This window comes from Tursiops truncatus, chromosome 19 (genome assembly GCF_011762595.2).
Source record: "Tursiops truncatus isolate mTurTru1 chromosome 19, mTurTru1.mat.Y, whole genome shotgun sequence".
NCBI lineage: Eukaryota > Metazoa > Chordata > Mammalia > Artiodactyla > Delphinidae > Tursiops > Tursiops truncatus.
In genome coordinates this window covers 6460437-6477994 of record NC_047052.1, presented here as the reverse complement: position 1 = coordinate 6477994, position 17558 = coordinate 6460437, and the positions used below count along the sequence as shown (strand labels likewise).

The window sequence follows — 17558 nt, the reverse complement described above, 5'->3', positions numbered from 1 at the left end:
TTTGGAAAACGTACTTATTTGGGAGTTCACCCTGGTCTTTTTCTAATTTTGAAGATGGAGTTATGGAGAGAGGGGGAGACAGCCAGTAAGTGTTCTCCAAAAGGAGTTCATGGTTGCCCTGACCCACAGGTTGTCTTGAGTCTGGCACCTCGGCCACCCTCTGCACGACAAGAATTTCAATGGTGTAGATTTATCATGGAAGTTTGCATGAGCCAGGAGGAGCTGAGATGGAACTGATGACTCTGTTCAAGTTATCCACTGCTGCGTAGTAAATAACCCCAAAGCACGTGTCTCAGGATACTGTGAGTAGGCAACTGGTCTGGTAGAAGAGTGGTTTCTTAAATACATGCATGACCTAAAACCTGGAACCTGGAATATGTGACCTTACTTGGCAAAAGGGACTTTGCAGGTATGACTGAGTTAAGGATCTGAAAGGCAGAGATGATCCTAGATTATCTAGGTGGGTCTGATGCGGTTACAAGAATCCTTGTAAGAGGGAGGCAGGAAGGTCAGACTCAAAGAGAGGTTGGAAGATGGAGGAAGGAGCCATGAGCCAAAGAATGCAGGTAACTTCCAGAAGCTGGAAAATTCAGGGGGGATAAACTGCCTAGGTTTTGATCCTGTCTTTACCACTGACAATGGAGTAACCTAGGACAAAGTCCTGAACTTCTGAGTTGCAGCTTCTGCATTTTCCTATGGGGATAATAATGATCGTTTCTTCTTAGGGCTGTGGTGAGATGAGATGAAATGACACGGTTTTAAGCATCAGCCTTGCACCTGGCATGTGGTAGAGTTAGAGACCCAAAAGCCATCTGCCATGAAGAGGCTGGCTCTGTGGGCACCTGTGGCTTTTTATCCTGCCAACTGCTGGCATTGCCACCTGGGACTGTTCCATCCTGTTGCTGTCACACACTAGCTCCTGGGCAAATAAGCCCAACAGGTCACTACTTCCACATTTGACCACATCTTCTCTGGGAGGATTTACCACCCCCCTGTAATCATGTTTATCATCCCTCCCACAGAAATAGAATAGCTCTTTAACCCAAATCCTGGCAAGGAAGTTTGATAGATATTTAACCAAGGATTGTAGGAAGTGGGAGATGACTCTTTGATTGATTGTACGAAGGGCACTTGAAAAATCTTTATGTTTGAGAGGTCTAAAAGTCTTTTCTGGCCAGTTTTCCTCTTAAGAAATTGCAGAGTAAATACCCATGTTATGTCATAAGCTGTGATTGAACGAGAACAGCTGAAAGCAAACCTTATAAAACGACTAAGGCCTCAGGGATGTTGAGCCCGTTGTGCTTTGAATCGTGCTCCTGTATTACTAGCTGGGTGAACTGGGGCAAGTAGCCCCACTTGTCTCTGTCCATTTCATCTTCTGTCGTGATAGGGTGACACAGCTCCTGAGTCTAAGGCAGCATTTCTCAACCTGAACATTATCGATATCTGGGGGAGACTAATTCTTTCTGTGGGGGGCTGTCCGATGCATTCTAGGATGTTTAGCAACATCTGTGTTCTTGACCCATTAGATGCAAGTAGCACCCAGTGCTGACCTTCAGGTATTACCACGTGTCCACTGGGGTGGGGGTGGGATGCAAAATCAGCCCCAGTTGAGAACTTCTGGTCTCAACTGTAGATCTAAACGCATTGTGGATTCTGAGTGTTGAGCACAGTTACTGGTACACAGAAAGTACCCTAGTAACAGGGACCTCTCTACTGAGAGATAGTAATGGTTGCCCATCACTTCGAGCTATTTAAAATGCATGAAAATTACTTGACACCAAAGTAAGTGGCCTCAGAGAGTCTTACAAGTCTACAGACTTTAGGTATCCGGCAGATTTCACAGTTCCAAACTTGAGCCTGGTCTTACTTAGTCCGGAGGAGTTGACAAGGGGATCATTCCTGGATTTTTTTTCTTGCCGAGTTGGCTGCCTTAAGGGAATCGTCTGGCAAATCATTCAGCCAGTCTCAGCTGCTCAGTGACATGAGGGGAAGCCAAAGCTGAGATTTGTTTCCTTAAAACTCTCACGCTAGCCAGGGCTTAGCGTAGGGTAAGGGGGAGAGGGGAGAGCAAGATGGAGTGAATGTCTTCATGCTGAGTTGAATTCGATGCTTACACCCCTGAAGTCATTCAGTTCTAACATGTGCAGGGTGCAGATACTGATTCCTTTTTAGATCAAGCACACTCTAGCCCAGGATCATCCACCTGGTAAACAATGAAGTCAGTGCTGGTAACTGGGTTGATTTAACTCCAAATTCTGGGTCCTCTCACTTTTCCAGATTACCAAGCAAGAACACAACAGGGAAACGGGGGGGCGGCGGGGGAGGGCAAAAAAACACAGACCCTAACGCTAGTATGTTTAAGCAATGCTTAGGAAGTGTAAGCAATTTAGGGCTGCCTCCTACACCAGTGCTTCAAACATTAATGTGTATAGTGATCAGCTGGGGGTCTTGTTAAAATGCAGAATTTGACTGAGTTGGTCTGAGGGGGGCCCAAGACTCTGTATTTCTATAACTAGTTCCTAAGTGACTGCTACTGGTCCCTGGACAATTTTTTCAAACTTCAGATGCATTTGACACACCAGGGAGCTACTTAATAACGACTGCAGGAAGTCAAAACTTCAATGAGATAATATTTCACACCCACAAGGATGGCTATAATCAAAAAACCAGAAAACAGCACTTGTTGGCAAGGGTCTGGAGAAACTGGAACTCTCCTGAGTTGCTGGTGGGAACGTAAAATGGTGCAACCTCTGTGGAAAACACTTGGCAGTTCCTCAATAAATTAAACGCAGAGTTACGACTCAGCAATTCTACTCCTAAGTGTATGCTCAAGAGAACAGAAAACAGGTGCTCCAACAAATGCTTGTACATAGGTATTCATAGCATTATTTATAACAGCCAGAGATGGAAACAACCCAAATTTCCATCAACTGATGAATTAATAAACAAAATGTGGTCTATCCATACAATGGAATATTATTAATCCATAAAAAGGAATGAGGCACTGATACTCTGAAGGGTGAATCTTGAAAAGATTGTGCTAAGTGACAGAAGCCAGACACAAAAGGCCATATCTTGGGACAATCCTGTTTATGTGAAATGTCCAAAACAGGCAAACCCATAGAGACAGAAAGCATTTTAGTGGTTGTCAGGGGCTGGGGTATGGGGGTTCCTTTCGGGGCAATGAAGATACAGAACTAGATAGTGCTATTGGTTGTACAACATTGTAAACGTACTAAAAGCCACTGAATTGTACACCTTAAAAGGGTTAAAAGGTGAATTTTATGTTTTATGTATTTTACCGCAGTAAGAAAAAAATTCTGCCCCACCCCCAGAATTTCTGATTCAGGGGGTCTGGAGCACGACCTGAGGGCTTGCACTTCTAACAGATTCCCAGCTGCTGCTTCTCAATCACACTTTGAACAAGGTCCCAGACATTGATCTTGATACCAAACAGTTGTCGAATCCCCAGAGACTGTCAAATTACAAGGAAACAACCAGATGCTATTAGTCTCCAATTTCTGCTAACCATGCCTAAAGTTTTTGGTTTTTTTTTTTTTGGCTGCACCACGCGGCATGTGGAACTTCCCCAACCGGGGATCAAACCCACGCCCCCTGAAGTGGAAGCGCGGAATCTTAACCACCTGACCACCAGGTGGTGGTTACTTTGTTTTCCTTTTTTTTTTTTTTTTGGCCGCGCTGCATGGCTTGTGGGATCTTAGTCCCCCGACCAGGGATTGAACATGGGTCCTCGGCAGGGAAAGCTCGGAGTCCTAACCACTGGACCGCCAGGGAATTCCCGGGACTTTGTTACTTGAGTTGAGTCCAGTTGACCTTGGAGGAGGCAGAAACCAGCTGGGAGCCCTCATTACTTTCTCCTGAGACAAGGTCATGGGTGTTCTGGCTTGCGAAGGTATTAGAAAATGAGAAAGCTGCTGTGGGCATGGGACCCTGGTACCCCTATAAAAGTGTCCTGCACCTGGTTCCATATTGGAGAGAGGAGTTACCCCAACACCAACAAGCAATGCTCAGATACCAGCAGGGTGTCCTACAATTCAACTCAATTCTGAAGCTCTCTACCTCTCTACCTGGAGATAGCATCAGATCCCACAGGTTAGGGCTCAGTCCTACAAGACTGCCCCCCAACCCCACTTTGGATGCCAGTGGCAAGCTCAGGTTATCACCTGTGCTTCTGACCGATTTGCTATAGATCAGAGGTACCAACTACCCCCTCCTTGGGTTCGCTTAATTTGCTAGAGCAGCTCACAGAACTCAGGAAACCTGCTTACTCACTGGATTACTCACTGGTTTATTACAAAGGATATAAAGGATACAAATCAACAGCCAGATGAAGAGATGCACAGGGCAAGGCACAGGGAAAAGGTGTGATGCTTCCACACTCTCTGAACTCACTACTCTCCCCAAATCTCCCGGCTCACCAACCTGGAAGCTCTCCCAACCCCCTCCTTTGGGGTTTTTATGGAGGCTTCCTTATAGCATGTGATTGACTAAATCATTAGTCACTGGTGATTGATCTCAATCTTTCTCCCCTCCCGGAGGAGAGACTGAAAGTCCCACCCCTCTAATTGGATCCACTTGCAACCAGCCCTCCGCCCATCCTTAGGAGAGGTTCTCCTTCCATTAACATAACAAAAGTCCTCGTTAACCTTTGCCACTCTCATCACTTAGGAAATTCCCAGGGTTTTAGAAGCCCTGTGCCAGAAACAGCAACCATGACCAAATACATATTTATTATAAATCAAAAAAATCACACCTTACCTATACCGCCTCAGGCTGAAAAGCTGCAATATTTCTGTCCTGTTAATAGAGCACTCGCTTGGAAAGCCCTTTCTTTTCCGTAATTCCTATATGGTCATATGTTAGCTTTAGGTCAGGAACAAGAGGATCTCCTGGTAGGTGCTGATCATTATGGCTAGGAGGAGTGTTCTGCGGCCCTGTGTTACCTCAGAGGACATCAAGAACATTTGAATGCTAGAACCTTGGGAAATGTTACTAACTTGTTGCTTATGTCACACCAAAGGAGTCAGGCAAAGACCAGGACCGAGCCCCCTGAGGGGGCTGTGGGGAAAGGGCCTCACAATTCTGTAAGCTCCAGGATTGTAATTTCAAGTTTCCCTCCGTGTTAGCCACGGCCAGCAGTATGCCATAAGGTCAAAACAAGGACCACCAGAAAGACAAGGACCACCAGAGTGATCAGAAACATGAATGCTGAGTTTATTCCTGCCAGGGAACAAATTCACTGAGCAGTTCCCTGAGGCAGAAAAGCTGGGTGGGGGGGGGACTGGTATGTTCTAGAAGAGAGGGGGATGCTGCCTTCATGGTAGCTACACCAAGTAGGGCTAGATGATTTGCAGTTATGAAGGATGGAAAGAGTCCACAGGTCTGTACGTGGTTGGTTAAAACACGTCCCATTGTTGACTAGGTGTTCCATTAAGTCACTGAATAACAAGGTCACCCCATATTCTGAGCCATTTACCAGCACTGGCTACTTAGAAACGATTAGGGGGAACCCCAGCATTCAGTTTTTGTACCTCCTAAGCGAGTACTGCCCTAAGGGCAAAGTTTTGCCTTTGCATTAGCCACGTCCATCAGTGATGGGGGTGAGCGTGGAATGGAGTGAGGAAGAAGTATATTGTCACTTTAAATTTGGTTGCAGCCTTGGCAGAAAATGTTTCAAAAGCTCTAGCTTGCTTAGGGCGCTTCTCTCATGTTTTAACATTTCAAATTAGCCAGGCCTTGATTTTTGGGCCTCCCATGCCAAACTTCAATAAACTTAATTTTTTAGTTTTATTTACCAAAATGTTAGGAGACTTTATGATCTTGGTATGGCCGAAGACCTACATGGGAGCTAGGCAGTTCTCCTGACCTAAGCGTGTCTTTTAATTTTTCTTTTTAAAAAAAATTTTTGGCTGCATTGGTGCTGCACGCGGGCTTTCTCTAGTTGCGGCAAGTGGGGGCGACTCTTCGTTGCAGTGCGTAGGCTTCTCATTGCAGTGGCTTCTCTTGTTACGGAGCACTGGCTGTAGGTGCGTGGGCTCAGTAGTTGTGGCTCACGGGCTTAGTTGCTCCGCGGCATGTGGGATCTTCCTGGACCAGGGCTTGAACCCATGTCCCCTGCGTTGGCAGGTGGATTCTTAACCACTGCACCACCAGGGAAGCCACCTAAGCGTGTCTTAAAGGGAGTATGCATTTTAAAACTTTTTATTTGGAAATAATTAGACTCACAGGAAGCTGAAAGGAAATGTACAGGGAAGTCCTGTTCGCCCTTCATCCAGACTCCCCTAATGATAACATTTTACATAACTACAGTACGATGTCAAAGCCATTGGTACCATGCACAGAACTTATTCAGATTTCACCAGTTATATCTGCACCCATTTATGTGTGTGTGTGTTTATAGGTCTGTGCAGTTTTATCCTACGTATAGTTTCCTGTAACTATGAACACAATCAAATACAGAATGGTTCCGGCACCATAACAATCCTGAGATACCCCTTTTATGGCCACATCCACACACTCACCCCATCCCCAACTCCTGGCAACCATGAATCTGTTCTCCATCTCTGTAATTTTCTTTCAAGAATATTATATAAATGGAATCATACAGTATGCAACCTTTTGAAACCGGCTTTCGCTCAACATAATTTAAAGGAAATATATTTTGACCAAGGCATATGTAGCTCAAAAACAAACAAGCAAAACCAAATATATAAGCAGAAGAACTTTCTTCCAGCATAGCACTAGAAAGTCTCTTTTAATTTCAGTCTCTTGAAACACAACATACCTTATGCCCCACATCTGTGAGACTTGGATCAAGGATCAAACAGCACTGCCAGGTTACTATCCAACTTCTGAGATCACAACTTCCACAACCAAAACAGAGATCTCAGTTTTTCAAGAGCCCAAGCTGTATTAATATTTACATGTCCAGAGGACAGAAATAAATGGAAAAAAATCATAGATGTTCTCTAGAAGTGTTTAACAACCCTATCTGCCCATTGGAATCACCTGGGGGAGCTTTTAAAAATCCCAGTGCCTTGGCAAATAATAGGAAGGCCTAATAGGGAGCTTATTTTGTGCCAAACACTGTTCTAATATATTAATTCGCTTAACTTTCACAACAACCCCGTGATACATGTATTATCATTATTCTTAATTTACAGATTAAAAGACAGGCACATAAACATAAACTGGTTTTCCTAACTTTAACTGCCTTTCCTAATCAATGGCAGAGCTGGGATTTGAACACAGGCAGTGTTGGCTCCAGAAGCTGGCTCTTTACCTGCTGCCCTCTGCTAACCTTCCTTCCAACTGGCCAAGCTCACCTCACCTCTAAAAACCGTACAGAAATGAGCATAGTCTAACCGCACAGACTGGGTTGAAACTTTGAACAAGTTGCTTTAACTTCTTTGGCCGTCCTCCCCAGTCAAACGAAGGAATTGGATTTTGAACTAAGATTTGGTGAAACTAAAAATCATTTAAACAAGCATCAGCTGGTCATACGTGACAAGATGGGAACCAGAGCTGAATGTTTGATGGCAGATACTATACTGAAATTTCAGCAGTTAAGCTTCAGGACTCTTCCTTTTAAGTGACAGGGCCAAACCTCAGACTGACTTAAAGAAGGGAGAAGGAGTTGATTAGCTCACCGACTGTTTGGAACCAAGTTTCGAGTCATCGTAACTCTCCCCCACCTCCACTCCCCGTTTCCGTCCTCAACACCTACCTCCAGCTTTCTGAACTCCCTTCTCGCTCCTCTGCTTCTCTTTGCTTCCCTTCTCCCGTGTGGGGGCAGAAATGGCCCCTGGGAGTGCCGGTGTTGCACCATTATCACACTTAAGTAGCCAGGAATAAACCATAAAAGCATTTCCTTTCCACGATCTAGATCAGGACTCTGGCTCAGCTGAGGTCACGTGCCCAGCCCCAAACCAATCTCCGGGTCCAGGGGTGGGGTATTATGATCGGTCAGGCTGCCTCTCTGAATGAGGACAGAACCGTTGACTGACAGCCTTCCTACAAAGACAGGGAGGTAAGGATGAGTTTTTCTCAAAAGGAAGTTATGTGAGCCAGACCAAAGCTTTTTTTTTTTTTTTCATTTTGGCCATACCGCACGCGGCATGTGAGATCTTAGTTCCCCCACCAGGGATGAAACCCGCACCCACTGCATTGGACTGCCAGGGAAGTCCCAGACCAAAGCTTTAATAATCATGTAAGAATAATGATGATAACTGACATTAGCTATTCTAGGTATCTCTACTTCAATGCCTATATTCCCTTCCCCCAGTTTTATTGGGCTATAATTGGCATATAACATTGTATTAGTTTCAGGTGTACCACATGATTTGCTATATGTATACGTTGCAAAATGATTACCACAATAAGGTTAACATCCATCACCTCACAGTTAAAATTTTTTTCTTGGGATAAGAGCTTTTAAGATTTACTATCTTGGACTTCCCTGGTGGCACAGTGGTTAAGAATCCGCCTGCCAATGCAGGGGACACGGGGTTCAAGCCCTGGTCCGGGAAGATCCCACATGCCACGGAGCCCATGCGCCACAGCTACTGAGCCTGGCGCTAGAGCCCGCGAGCCACAGCTACTGAAGCCCGTGCACCTAGAGCCCGTGCTCCTCAGTGACAGAAGCCACCGCAATGAGAAGCCCGCACACCACAATAAAGAGTAGCGCCCGCTCGCCTCAACTAGAGAAAGCCCACGCGCAGCAACAAAGACCCAACGCAGTCAAAAATAAAAAATATAAATAAATAAATTTATAAAAAAAAATTACTGTTAACAGCTTTCAAATATACAACACAGTACTGTTAACTATAGTCAGTATGTTGCACATTACATCCCCAGAATGTATTTGTTATAACTGGACGTTTGTACGTTTTGACCTCCTTCACGCATTTCCCCAGCACCCCACCCCTCACCTCTGTTAATCACCAATCTGTTCTCTGTATCCATGAATTAGCGTTTTCTGTAGTTTTTTTTTTTAAAGATTCCACATATAAGGGAGATTCCATGGCATTTGTCTTTCTCTGACTTACTTTACTTAGCATAATGCCCTCAAGGTCCATAGATATGTACCTAGGAATCCATCACCACAATCAAGATAGTGAACATGACCTTCATTCCCCAGACTTTCTTGTCCCCCATTCTAACCCATACCCTGGCCCCCCAGCAGATAACCACTGATCCATTCTATCACTATAGATTTGTTTGCATTTTCTACAATTATAAATAAATTGAATCATACAATACATACTGTTTTTCTGTCCGGCTCTTTCTTTCACCATAATTATTTTGAGACTCATCCATGCTGTTGTGCGTATCAAGTTCATTCCTTCTAGTGACTGAGTTGTATTCCATTGTATGGCTGTATCACAGTTTATTCATCAATTCAGCCAGTGGATGCTTCTTTGACCAGGGAAATCTTTGCCAAACCTGGGACCGTTAATGTCATGGGCTCAGTCATCCTGGGTTCCCCATGAGATCTCCTGGGTGCTCTGAACCCCTTCATAATCTCATGTCTTCCAGTGAAAGAACACCAGGAACACACCCGTATTCATTTCCTAGGGCCGCCGTAACAAATTAGTGGCTTAAAACAACAGGAATCTATACTGTCACAGTTCTGGTGGCCCGAAGTTCTGAAATCAAAGTGCTGGCAGGGCCACCTCCCTCTGAAGGCTGTAAGGGAGAATGCCTCCTTGCCTGTCCCAGCTTCTGTAGTCCCAGGCATTCCTAGGTCTGTGGCAGCATCACTCAAATCTGTCTCCATCTTGACATGGTCTGCTCCCTTGTTTCTCTGTGTCTTCTCTTTCTCTGTCTCTTACAAGGACAGCCATCATTGGATTTAGGACCCATCCTAATCCAGGATGGTCTCATCTTGAGATTTGTACCTTAATTACATCTGCAGAGAACCTTATTCCAAGTAAGGTCACACCACTTTTCTGGCTTCCTTTGCTTCTGCCTTCCATAGCTCATCCCTCACAGCTGGTCCAATGAGAGATGCAGTTTAAGGCTCAATCTCGCTCAGCTTCTAAAAGAAATGTGATTCAAGTGGAATAAAGAGCGTCTGCCCCCAGCCCTAGCCAGCCCTCCTAGAATAAGTCCTTTCTCACACCCTCTTTTTTTTTAACCCCCAATTTATTATTTTACAGTTCTACAGGCCAGAAGTCTGAAATGAGTCTCATTGGGCTAAAACCAATGTTTTGGCAGGGCTGAATTCCTTCTGGAGGCTCTATGAGCAAATCCATTTCCTTGTCTTTTCTAGGTTCTAGAGGCTGCCTGCATTCTTGGTTCATGGACCCATTTCTCTGTCTTTAAAGCAGCAACATCGGGCCATCTCTCTCATTCCAATGCCCTTCTCTCCTCTCTTTCACTTGTAAGGACCCTTGTGATTACATTGGGCCCACCTGGATAATCCAGGCTAAGCTCATGATCTCAAGGTTGATTAGCAACCTCAGTTCCCCCTTTTCCATATAATCTAACATATTCATAGGTTCCAGAGACATCTCTGGACATCTTTGAGGGACCATTATTCTGCAACAAGTATTAAACCCAATTTGTTCAACTACAAGTTCTGTAATGGAGAGAATGGTGCCCACTCTGCCCCCACTTCCCCAAAGATATGTCCACCCAGAATCTCAGAATGTAGGTTGGCCAAACTGGAAGGTCAGAGGCTGGGGCAGATGCTCTTTATCCTGCCTAAGCCACATTTAGCTTAGAAGCTGGGAGAGATTAAGCCTTATGCTTGGTTTGCCATTGGACCAGCTGTGATGAAGCCGGCATGGAAAGCAAAAGCAAAGGAAGCCAGACAATGATGTGACCAAGAATATGCGTTCACCTGCATACAGAGGGCATTTGTCTTCCTTCCTCTGCCTTAGTCACCACTGATACCAGTTCCTGGAATGACGTAGGTGCCATCTAAATACTTAGCGGATGAACAAATGAAAACATCAGACCTGATTTTTTTTTCTCCCATTGTTCCCATAGGAGGGGTTCCAATGGAGAAGTTGGCAGCCTATAGCTCATCCAAGGCAGCTCTGACCATGTTTTCAGCAGTCATGAGACAAGAGCTATCCAAATGGGGAGTTAAAGTCTCTGTCATCCAGCCTGGAGGCTTCCGAACAAGTAGGTGTCTGAGGCCAAGAGCTCTGCAATATTCATTCTGGAAGGGATGCTGAAGGTCCTTTGTTTTGACAGAGTTCAAGACAAACCCCTCAGTGGTGGACCAAAGAGGGGTTGGGATGGGTGGGCTTCTTCTAAGTATAGAGGGGGCAGGTGCCAGGTTTTGCAGTGTACGGTTGCTCCCTGCCGCCTTTCACCAAGGAATTAAGTTTTGATGTTACGTATTTTTCAAACACAACCTCCTCCCCTCTGAAGGACATGACCCACATCCTTCTACCCCGGGAGGAGATGGCCATCCTCTCCTCTCCGCTCCCTGAATTTCTGGACTCTGAGCGGATGTAGATGACCCCCATGGCTCAGTCCTTAGTTCTGGGTCATCAACCATGTAATCGGTGATCTAAATGAAGGTGTAAAAGAGCATATCTAATAAAAGGCCACACACTGGGAGGGATGCCTAACACACTAAAGAACAAACCCTAGAGGTCTGAATATTAACCCAAATGCACCAGATAAAAATCTAAAAGAAAAGCAGAACTTTGTCTTGAAGCATTTAGCAGCCAGGATCTCCCAGAGTTGTCCAGGAGGAGCACGAAGACTCGGTGAACGGGCTCATCTGGGAAGGAAACTGAGGGAACGAGACCTGGGCCACTCAGGTTGAGAGGCGGGACCAGGGCAGCAGGAATGGAGGGAAGGTGAAGTCTTGAGAGGGGTTTCCAACTTGGGGACTCCCTGGGCAGGTGGGAGAGTTGAGGGGAGTTGATGGAGAAGGAGGGTGGGTCCAAGATGATGCCGAATATGGCAGCCTGAGAGACAGAGCACAAAAAGCTGCCTGACAGCTAGTGGAAGGGGAGAATGATGAATTTGAATTTGAACGTGGCAGGAGGATTGAGAGTTTGGTGACACAGCCAACGAAAACTTCCAACACACAGACGCAAGATTCCCTTTGGACCAGAGAGCAACCCTGCAGTTAAGTTACAGTTTCAAGGACTCACTGAAGTTGTCATAGCTAGCATTTTGGGCAGCTGTTCTTATCAGGCACTAGCCATTTTCCGTACATTCTTTCCTGATATTGTTGAACTTATTTTTTTAATTGAGAAATATATCATATACACACATAGTTTAATAAATTATCAATATTATAAAAATTCATGTACTTAACATCAAGATCAAAAAATAAAACATTGCCAGCTCTCAGAAGCCCTCACATGGTCCTCTCCAGTTTTAGCCCTCTCCTCCCTGCAGCAGGTAACCTGTCATACTTTTTGTAACATTCGCTTATTTGTTGTTCTTGACAATGTTCCATGCATACAGGCATCCCCAAACAATAGTTTGGCTTCACTGGTTTTTGAACTTTAAATGGAATCAATGTGTATGTGGTTTTTTTGCATCTGGCTTCTTTCACCAAACATTATGTTTTCACAATTCATTTATATTGTGTGTAGCTGTAGTTCATTCATTTTCATTGCTAGTATTCTGTGAATATGCCACAATTTTTCTACTATCGATGGGATATTTGGATCACTTTTGGACAACTGTGAACAATTCAGCTGTGGACCTTCTGGCACACCTACCGTGGCGTATGTGTGTGTAATTTTTCCTATGACATATACCCAGGAATGGGATGACTGGATCATAGATTTTAATTATCTTCAACTTTATTGGATAATTCCAAATTGTTTCCTTAATTATCATTCCAATTTTACTCTCATCCTTTCCATATATGTTTTAATCTGCATCACACCCCTGAGGAGTAGGTTTAATTGACATCATTCACCAGGTGAGGACACTGAAGTAGGATGGGTAATATATAGCTCAGCATGGACATCTGTGACACCACGATGGTGGGGAATTTGAAACCAGATCCCTAGGTGCAGAGCCTGGTTCTTTCTTTTATATCAGGATGTCCTCAGTTTAAAGCTGATATTTGATGGTCTCTCTAAAGGCAACAGGCCAGACAGTGGAGGGCTGAGGACTTAAGTTTGGAGAATGACATTTGAAGTGGGGGATGAGGAAAGGAATCTTTAGGGACACAAAGAGCTCCTGAAGACATTCAGGGAAACATATCAGATTTTTTGGGTACCCTGCAATAAAAACTAGCTCAAGCATGTTGCACGCTTCGCAGATTTTAAGACTTTATGTGTACAATCTCACTTAATCCTCATCTATGAGGTAGGCATCATAATATTCCCATCATATGGGTAGAAAACCAAGGCTCAGAGAAGTTAAGGAATTTCTCAAGCCACAGTGCTGATAAGAGGCAGAGATGGGATTTGGATCCACGTCATGTTACCAGTTCTATTGTGTGTAGCCCCAAAGTGGCAGGGGATGGGCAAGTGTGTGTCAAAAGTGGCAGATGGGGCTTCCCTGGTGGCGCAGTGGTTGAGAGTCCGCCTGCCGATGCAGGGGGCGCGGGTTCGTGCCCTGGTCCGGGAGGATCCCACATGCTGCGGAGTGGCTGGGCCCGTGAGCCATGGCCGCTGAGCCTGCGTGACCGGAGCCTGTGCTCCGCAATGGGAGAGGCCACAACAGTGAGAGGCCTGCCTACCACAAAAAAAAAAAAAAAAAGTGGCAGATGAAGGTTGACAAAAGGGTGGTGGCTTTGTCATCAATAAAGAGAGTTTTGGGGATTTTGGACAGGGTAGGCACAAGAGTGATTAGAAAGTCCATGAGGTGTTTAAAGAGGGAGGAAGTGGAGAGGAAAAGGAATCCCCTGTGAGAGTAGAGACTGGGGCAGAAGTAGCTGGAGGAACAATAGTACATGCGAACATGTTTTTTAAGATGCAGAAGCCTCTGGAGTAGTAACTGTCAGGGTAATCATTTCTTTGAGTATGGTTGTGCCTTCATGAAGAGAAATGAGCAATTGAAACTCCGTTTGCATTTCCATGAGTATAATTGGATTTCACTGGCTTACATTTCATAGTGAGGCTCCCCTGCAGTCCTGGTATCCAGGAGTCACCCAGGCTAGCAAAGATTCATCCCCACAGCAATCCCTGAGCAATCACACACTTTGTGGGAGGGAGTGTGGGTTGCTGCAACCTTTCTGGAAAGTAATCTGGCACTAGCTGTTAAAATTCAAAATGAATGTGTTTTTTGACCAGACAGCCACCCTTTGGGGACTGTAGCCTAAAGAAGTGAATGCCGAAAAACAAAAGGATACATTGTGCAAAGCTGGTGATGGCAGCGTTCCCTGAAATGGTGAAACCTAGGAACGACTGGCAAGTCCTTTGATAGAGAAATGGTGACTAAAAGCTGCTCAATGGAAAATTCTGCTGCTCTGGTTTCAAACTATAGCCATTGACCAGGAGGCAGGTCTGTGATTCATTACTTAGCAAACAAACAAAAATCAAAACCCACAAACAAACAAAAAAGCAAATTCCTGGAAAATACGTATAGTATGATCCTTTTTGTGTTTTGTTTGTTCCTGGTAAAATAAAATTAAGCCAAAGCCAAACATATCTATATGTTTGTACGAGCAAGAAGGGAGTGTAGAATGACACACGACACTGTAAGTTTCCTCAGAGGAGATTAATTTTAAAAACATATGTATCTACTTATTATTCATTATTTATATACTGAGCAGCCATTGCTACTATATTTTAAAGTAACTATATAGATACTATTAGATTTTATATAATAAGCAAGAATTTACTTCTATATTAAATATATGGTTATATATTTAATCACATATAATTTATGTTAAAATTTAATGTATTATTTAAAATGAAATTAAAATTATATTTATTAAATAGATAACATGAGGGACTTCCCTGGTGGTCTAGTGGTTAAGACTTCGCCTTCCAGTGCCGGGGCGGGGTTGGGGGAGATGGGAGGGGTGGGGTATGGGTTCGATCCCTGGTCAGGGAGTTAGGATCCCACATGCCTTGGGGCCAAAAAACCCAAAACATAAAATACAAGCAACACTGTAACAAATTCAAGAAAGACTTAAAAAAAAATAGATAGCATGATGCTCAACATGACATATTTTTTAACCTTTTTTTTTTTTTTTGCCCGCATGGCTTGCGGGAACTTCCCTGACCAGGCATTGAACCCAGGCCATGGCAGTGGAAACCCGGAATCCCAACCACTAGGCCACCAGGGAACTCCCAACATTATATATTTAATTTTATACACAGAAGCAGGCGTTACTGCTATATTTTAAAAAATTATATGTGTACATATATATGTAGGTATATACATATTGTATAGATAATATATATTATATACATTATATTTTATATTGTATATAATAGTCATGAAAAGATATGTACTAGAATGTTTGTGGCAGCACTATTCGTAAAAGCCTCAACTTGAAAACAACCCAAACACCCATCATAGTATAATAGATAAATAATTTATGGCATGTTTACAGAATGGAAAGCTACTGACTACACAATACATGCATCCACGTATGCATATGTCTACAGTCAGGCAAAGCTACTCTACTCTGTTCATCTGACAGGGGCTCCTGGAAAGGTGGCCGAGGCTGGTTTGTCCTTTTCTTGGTCTGGTTGCTGGTTACATGAGCTATTCTGTTTGTGGAAACGTATTCATCTGTGCACTGTTCTGTATGTATGTTTAAAAGAATAGAATTGCCATTATAAAGCACATGCTTTAAAAGGCATTTGGGAATATCCTTCCCAACAGGAGCCAATTCACAGGGCCTTCTTCCCAATTAGGGGTAGGACATGCCTGTTTTAGCCTTCCCAGCATCAGAGCCTCTCTTTTTTTCTTGCATCTCAGACATCGCAGGCACGAGTGACATGTGGGACAAGCTGGAGAAAAACATCCTGGACCACCTCACCCCTGACGTGCAAGAGGACTACGGCCAGGACTATATCCTTAGGGAACGCAATTTTCTCATGTTCATGCAAACCTACTCTGTAATGGACGTCTCCCCAGTCCTCTTGGACGTCCAGCATGCCATCTCTGCTAAGAGCCCCTTTGCATTTTATGCACCGGGGAAAATGTCTTACCTGTGGCTCTGCTTTGTCTCCTTTAGCCCTACTGGCATATTTGATTATTTTAGCAAAAAAATGCACAGCCATAGAAAGAGCATGCCCAGAGCGTTAAGCATGCCTAACTGGAAGAATGAGGCCATGTAGGCAAATCAGTGGGAAATATTAAGAGTCTTGGAATGAAAGGGAATCTCGAGCTTCCCATTAAAGTTGTGGTTTCCTACCTTGCAGCCCCTGTGAACTCTGTTGGTTGAATAGTGAGACAGCAGGGAAGGGGGCAGGGCAAAAACTTGAAAAGAATGACATAGACATTGAGCATATGACATAAAACTGGTTAGAACCGACTAGACCCAAGATGGCAGAAGATTCAACTTCCAGTAGACCTTCAGCCTCATTATACGCTCACTGTAATACATTAGCTAAATGACACACCCATTGGCGCCATAATAGTTCCGAGGCAGACCATAAAAAGCCAAAAAGTGGGCGGTGGCCCAATTCCTGGAAATCCCCACCCCTTCCCTGAAACAGTTGGAATAATCCTCCCACTCGTTAGCCTATGCAATCACCCAGCCCATAAAAACTAACCACCCCATATTTTGGGGTGCGCTCAAGCCTTTTGAGATGGACCAAATTCTGTCTACGGGGTGTGTATCTCTCTCAGTAGATCTACTTCTTACCTATCACTTTGTCTCTCACTGAATTCCTTCTGTGATGAGACATAAAGAACCTGAGCTTCATTAAGTCGTGAGACCAGGTGTGTGATTTCAGTGAAAAGACGGCGGGTTTGAGTCTCAGTCTGGGTTGTGAGGTTTCAGTAGGACTTACTGCAGGGTGGAAATGATCACCATGGAGAGCATTAATTGGGTGTTTACACTGAATAGATTTCAGATATTCTCTCATCTAGTTCTCATTTGAGAATGGAGGTAGGAATCTTCACCCCTACTTCATAGGTAAGGGAATTAAGGATCAGAGAAGTTAAGTTCCTAGTTCATTGTCACACAGCTAACAAAAGGCAGAGCTAGAATTGAAATCCAGGTTGGACTCCACTGCTTGCCAGGAGAGGCAGAAGAGAAAGAGAGATGAAGAGGGAAAAGAGAGAGGAAAGGGAGAAAAGGAGGAGGAAATGGTAAGGACCACAGTCAAATCGAGTCTTTCTCACTGTGCATTGATATCCTCTTGTAACTACTGCTTCCAAGGTATTGGATTCATTGTATGTAACCCGCGCTCCATGCCCCTCTTCTCCCTTCCTCTACCAGGAGCCCTGGGGATAATAGGATGAGGTCTCCCGTCTCAAGCAGTGCCCCTGAGGTCTTTTGGCAGACATGGGGCATGTGACTCTCTGGGTTTGGTGTCCATAGTAACCATCCCTGTGGCCTCCATCTGAGCATCCAGGATGGAAAAGGCAGCATTATCACTTGGAGAAGGCCAGCTGAAAGGAGCAACGTCAGA

General features: G+C 44.4%; 1 protein-coding gene across 1 annotated transcript in view; it reads left to right on the top strand.

Moving 5' to 3' along the window:
• Positions 1 to 16748, top strand: part of HSD17B2 (hydroxysteroid 17-beta dehydrogenase 2) — a 61674-nt gene extending 44926 nt beyond the window's left edge. The window contains exons 4-5 of the mRNA XM_019940508.3: positions 11020 to 11157; positions 15895 to 16748. Of these exons, the coding sequence (XP_019796067.2) occupies positions 11020 to 11157; positions 15895 to 16256 (500 nt within the window). The 3' untranslated portion in view covers positions 16257 to 16748. The remainder of the gene's footprint in view (positions 1 to 11019; positions 11158 to 15894) is intronic.
• The last annotated feature ends 810 nt before the right edge of the window (positions 16749 to 17558 follow it).